At 46.0% G+C, this 6,000-nt stretch overlaps 1 protein-coding gene across 1 annotated transcript in view; it reads left to right on the forward strand.

The window, feature by feature from the left end:
- Positions 1–4,283, forward strand: part of pard3ba (par-3 family cell polarity regulator beta a) — a 240,737-nt gene extending 236,454 nt beyond the window's left edge. The window contains exon 24 of the mRNA XM_057859972.1: positions 3,286–4,283. Within this exon, the coding sequence (XP_057715955.1) occupies positions 3,286–3,580 (295 nt within the window). The 3' untranslated portion in view covers positions 3,581–4,283. The remainder of the gene's footprint in view (positions 1–3,285) is intronic.
- Positions 4,284–6,000: the final 1,717 nt, after the last annotated feature.

Genomic DNA, 6,000 nt, shown 5'->3' on the forward strand with positions numbered 1-6,000 from the left:
TCATTGCATGTGTCATCTTTTAGACAGACAAAGCAGCGCTGTTTAGACCACCTGTGTGCGCCGCTCTGTTTGGGTGGTCAAAACACACACACACACGCACTCTTTTGCAGTCCGGGAATATCTGATCTCCAGCTAAATCACTGCCTAATCTGTGCTGAGTGAGCTATTGTAATTGACTAGTCAACAGGTGCCCAACCAGACTAGGGAAAGGGCGGGGAAGACTCTTTGGGATGAGGGAAGACTCCGGTTTAACCCAAAACTAGCTAGTGTGATTCAGGATTTCTGTATTGGACCAAATGTAGGGCTGCCACCATGAATCGACAAATTGTCGATTATCAAATGAATCATTCGTCGATAAGTCACTTAGACATTGTTGACCTAAAACCGCTCCAGGTCTTTTTTTTCCCCCCAGCCTCTTAATAGTAAATGCAGGGAGTCCGATGGTTACGATGTCTTCGACCTTCGACTTTACGACACCCGTGCTTCGTCCACCATTTAGTCCCCTACACCGGAGTTTGTTTCGCCATTGCATAATGCTTGTCTGTGTTTTTGCGGCGACCGGCAGTCCCTTTGCCTTTTTTTCCCTCCTGTTCTCAAATGATGGCCCCGAAGAAGAAAGCTGGTGTGAAGCTTTCAGTCTTATTTCAATGCAAAAACACTGTCTTATATTCGGGCCAATACGGTAGATAGGCAGGTTGGTAGGTAGCCTAAGTAGCGTAGGTAAGTAGGTAGGTGGGTAGGCAGGCAGGCAGGCAGGCAGGCAGGCAGATAGGGTTGGGTGGTAGGTAGGTAGTTAGCATAAGTAGGTAGCGTAGGTAGGTAGGTTAGGTAGGCAGGTTGGTCAGAATGTAGGTTGCGTAAGGTGGTAGGTTGGTAGATAGCTTAAGTATTTTAGATAGTAGTCAGGTAGGTACAGTGGGGCAAATAAATATTTAGTCAACCACCAATCGTGCAAGTTGTCCTACTTGAAAAGATTAGAGAGGCCTGTAATTGTCAACATGGGTAAACCTCAACCATGAGACACTGACACGACCTCATGCTGCTGTTGAATCTTTGCTGTACATATGTCCAAAACTGTGTCAATGTTTACACTTGGTACTGATGGGTATTTATTTTATGGGTTTGCACTTTGCACTTTACCAACTTAGCTGTATGAGCTGGATGGATGCTCCAAACAAAGTTTCGTTGTGCTTTTTTTGTAACAATGACAATAAATATTCTGAATCTGAATCTGAAATGTGGAGAAAAAAAAAGAATCACATTGTTTGATTTTTAAAGAACTGATTTCCAAATTAGAGTGGAAAATAGGTATTTAGTCACCTCCAAACAAGATTTCTGGCTGTCAAAGAGGTCTAACTTCTTCTAACGAGGCTCCGCCCTTTACCTGTATAAATGGCACCTGTTTTAACTCATTATCGGTATAAAAGACACCTGTCCTGAGGTCAGTCACACTCCAAACTCCACTATGGCCAATACCAAAGAGCTGTCGAAGGACACCAGAGACAAAATTGAAGACCTGTACCAGGCTAGGAAGACTGAATCTGCAATCGGTAAAACGCTTGGTGTAAAGAAATCAACTGTGGGAGCAATTATTAGAAAGTGGAAGACATACAAGACCACTGATAATATAACTCGATCTGTGGCTCCATGCAAGATCTCACCCCGTGGCGTCAAAATGATAACAAGAACGGTGAGCAAAAATCCCAGAACCACATGGGGGGACCTAGTGAATGACTACAGAGAGCTGGGACCACAGTAACAAAGGCTACTTTCAGTCACACAATGCGCCGCCAGGGACTGAAATCCTGCACTGCCAGACGTGTCCCCCTGCTGAAGAAAGTACACGTCCAGGCTCGTCTGCAGTTCGCTAGAGAGCGTTTGGATGATCCAGAAGAGGACTCGGAGAATGTGTTATGGTCAGATGAAACCAAAATATAACTTTTTGGTAGAAACACAGGTTCTCGTGTTTGGAGGAGAAAGAATACTGAATTGCATCCGAAGAACACCATACCCACTGTGAAGCATGGGGGTGGAAACATCATGCTTTGGGGCTGTTTTTCTGCAAAGGGACCAGGACGACTGTGTAAAGGAAAGAATGAATGGGGCCATGTATCGAGAGATTTTGAGTCAAAATCTTCCATCAGCAAGGGCATTGAAGATGAGACGTGGCTGGGTCTTTCAGCATGACAATGATCCCAAACACACAGCCAGGGCAACAAAGGAGTGGCTTCGTAACAAGCATTTCAAGGTCCTGGAGTGGCCTAGCCAGTCTCCAGATCTCAACCCCATAGAAAATCTGTGGAGGGAGTTGAAAGTCCGGGTTGCCCAACGACAGCCCCAAAACATCACTGCTCTAGAGGAGATCTGCATGGAGGAATGGGCCAAAATACCAGCAACAGTGTGTGAAAAGCTTGTGAAGAGTTACAGAAAACGTTTGGCCTCTGTTATTGCCAACAAAGGGTACATAACAAAAGTATTGAGATGAACTTTTGGTCTTGACCAAATACTTAGTTTCCTCCATGATTTGTAAAGAAATTCTTTAAAAATCAAACAATATGATTTTCTGTTTTTTTTTTCCACATTCTGTCTGTCATGGTTGAGGTTTACCCATGTTGACAATTACAGGCCTCTCTAATATTTTCAAGTAGGAGAACTTGCACAATTAGTGGTTGACTAAATACATATTTGCCCCACTGTAGGTGGCATAAGTAAGTAGGTTGCCATTTAGGTAGGTTAGCTCGTTAGATGGGTAGGTTAGGTAAGGAGGATTGTTAGATGGGTAGATAGACAGATGGGTAGATAGGTAAGTAGGCTGGAAATTAGGTAGATTAACTAGGTAGATTAGGTAGGTAGTTTAGATAATAGATAGTAGGTAGTTAGTCAGATAACTTTGTTCCAAGTTAAAACAGAAATTCCTCTTTTGCATCATTGTAAATAACAGCAATTATATATGAGCCGTTTAATCGACTCATTGCAAAAATAATGGGTGGTTAATTGACTAATCAAGAAGTCCTTCCAGTTGGTTACTTTTACACAACAACTGTCTAAAGCAAAAACGCAAAAGTCACATTTTGTTGTTAAACTAATTCCTGTTTAGACGACCAATTTGTACTGTATGGGGAAATTGACATGCTTACGGACGCACAAAATTAGATGAAACTCCTAACTGGCCGATGCAGTGTGCGTTTCCAGTATGTAGGTGGCGGCCCCACTAGGATTTGGTTCTTGTGTGCAATGCTTCCTTCAGTCCTAAGCTTGCGTCTTTTTTTAAATTCCCTTTTTCAGAAGCGACCCGTACGATTACCCGAGCCACTCTCTGCCATCGCACCGAGATCCCGTCCCCTACCAGGACCGCTACCGCGACAGAAGTCAGCCCTACGACCAACGTCACTACCCCTCGTCCCCGCACGCAGGACAGCGGTCCCGCCAGGACGTTCCCCACAGAGGGCGCCATCATCGCTACGAGACTGTAGTAATCCCAGGCGACGACTACCGGCAAGCTAGCCCGGCGCGCTACGGCTACAGAGACGAGACGCAGCCCGACCCCAGGCGGAAGAACCCCATGATTGGTGCTGTTTAAACACACTTAAAGGACAAAATACGAATTTTATAGTCATTTTCGAAACCAAAGATAGCCACAAAGTACACTGTGCTGTGTATATGCTAGCATGTTGCTGTATTTAATTCAAATTTTTTCAAATTGTATCTTCTCGGGTATTTTAACAACACAAATGTTGGTTGGTTTTAGGTCTGACAGCCGTTTTGATTTTCAGGTGCCAAATCTTTTAAAAATGGATTGAGGAATATGCCAGTAATTACTTGATTTTATTGTTAATGCATTGACTTAAATGGGAAGGGTGCCCCTACCAACATGGCCGCCCTGAGGCCATTTTGGTAAGGGCGATGAAAGGTGTAGTCATGCTTCTGCCATCAGTTGAAATGAGTATCACTAGTAAAGGTCCAATCTAATTGAACTCGGAGGGTTCGCAGCCAGACCTCCCAATTCAAATAGATTGGCTATCCATATCCTTCAGTGGCAGCCAACGAGTTAACTTGAAATATAATGAAAAATACTGTATTTAAAGTGCTAAAACAGCTGTCAGGTGTAAAATAACTTTTTTTTTTTGTTTTAAATTGTTGCCCAGTGTGACATGGACGTTTTTTTCCTTTGCAGGGCTCACTTTTTGTCAAATTTAACAGAAACAAAAATTTTGTAAAGAAATAGTTTGTGGTGTTTCTAATAAAGTGTATAAATTTTGATCAATTCCAAATTACCAACGAATGACCTCCCAGTGCCTCTCTGTTAATTTAGCTTAAATGCTGTATAATGCTAACAACAATTGGCTAACTTTCATAGCAAAAGTCTGCTAGCTCGGGGACAGTGCCTCTGGATTGACAGACCGGGGTGGTGGACCCCCTTTTTAAGAAGGAGGGACTGGAGGGTGTGTTCCAATTATAGAGGGATCACACTCCTCAGCCTCCCCGGTAAAGTCTATTCAGGGGTACTGGAGAGGAGGGTCCGTCAGGAAGTCGAATCTCGGATTCAGGAGGAGCAGTGCGGTTTTTGTCCTGGCTGTGGAACAATGGACCAGCTCTTCACCCTCGGCAGGGTCCTCGAGGGTGCATGGAAGTTCGTGTTTTGTGGATCTGGAGAAGGCATTCGACCGTGTGCCTCGGGAAGTCCTGTCCGGGGTGCTCCGGGAGTACGGAGTACCGAGCCCCTTGGTAAGGGCTGTTCGGTCCCTGTACGACCGGTGTCAGAGTTTGGTCCGCATTGCCAGCAGTAAGTCGAATTCGTTCCCAGTGAGGGTTGGACTCTGCCAAGGCTGCCCTTTGTCACCGATTCTTTTCATAATTTTTATGGACAGAATTTCTAGGCGCAGCCGTAGCATTGAGGGCTTCCGGTTTGGTGACCTCAGCATTGCGTCTCTGCTGTTTGCAGATGATGTGGTGCTTTTGGCTTCATCAGGCCATGACCTCCAACTCTCACTGGAGCGGTTCGCAGCCGAATGTGAAGCGGTTGGGATTAAGATCAGCACCTCCAAATCCGAGACCATGGTCCTCAGTTGGAAAAAGGTGGGGTGCCCTCTCCGGGTCGGGGATGAGATCCTGCCCCAAGTGGAGGCGTTCAAGTACCTTGGGGTCTTGTTCACGAGTGGGGGTAGGAGGGAGCAGGAGATCGACAGGCGGATCGGTGCAGCGTCATCTGTAAGGCAGACTCTGCACCGGTCCGTGGTGGTGAAAAAGGAGCTGAGCCGAAAGGCGGAGCTTTCAATTTACCAATAGATCTACGTTCCTACCCTCACCTATGGTCACGAGCTGTGGGTCGTGACCGAAAGAAAAAAATCCCGGATACGAGCGGCCGAAATGAGTTTTCTTCGCAGGCTGTCCGGGCTCTCCCTTAGAGATAGGGTGAGAAGCTCGGTCATCCGGGAGGGACTCGGCGTCGAGCCCCTACTCCTCCGCGTTGAGAGGAGCCAGCTGAGGTGGTTCGGGCATCTGGTTCGGATGCCTCCTGGACGCCTCCCTGGAGAGGTGTTCCTGGCATGTCCCACCGGCGGGAGGCCCCGGGGAAGACCCAGGAGAGACTGTCTCTTGGCTGGCCTGAGAACACCTTGGGATTCCGCTGGGGGAGCTGGTTGAAGTGGCTGGGGGGAAAACAGGGAAGTCTGGGCTTCCCTGTTAAAACTGCTGCCCCCACAACCCGACCTTGGAGCAAGCGGAAGATGATGGTGTGGTCTGGTAAGTCCGCTAGCTTAAATGCTATATTATGCTAATGTTTACAGCAATTGACTAACTTGCAAAAATGGCAGGATTTTGTACAGAAATTGTGTGCGTTGTTTCTAATAAAGTGTATAAATTTTGATCAATTCCAAATTATCACCAAATATGCCTCTCTGTTAATTTAACATTCTTTTTTGGATCAATTTTACATTAAATCAAGGGTGTCAAACTTGCGGCCCAAGGTCCAGATTCGGCCATCCACATTATTCTTCATGG

Source organism: Corythoichthys intestinalis, chromosome 2 (assembly GCF_030265065.1).
Source record: "Corythoichthys intestinalis isolate RoL2023-P3 chromosome 2, ASM3026506v1, whole genome shotgun sequence".
NCBI lineage: Eukaryota > Metazoa > Chordata > Actinopteri > Syngnathiformes > Syngnathidae > Corythoichthys > Corythoichthys intestinalis.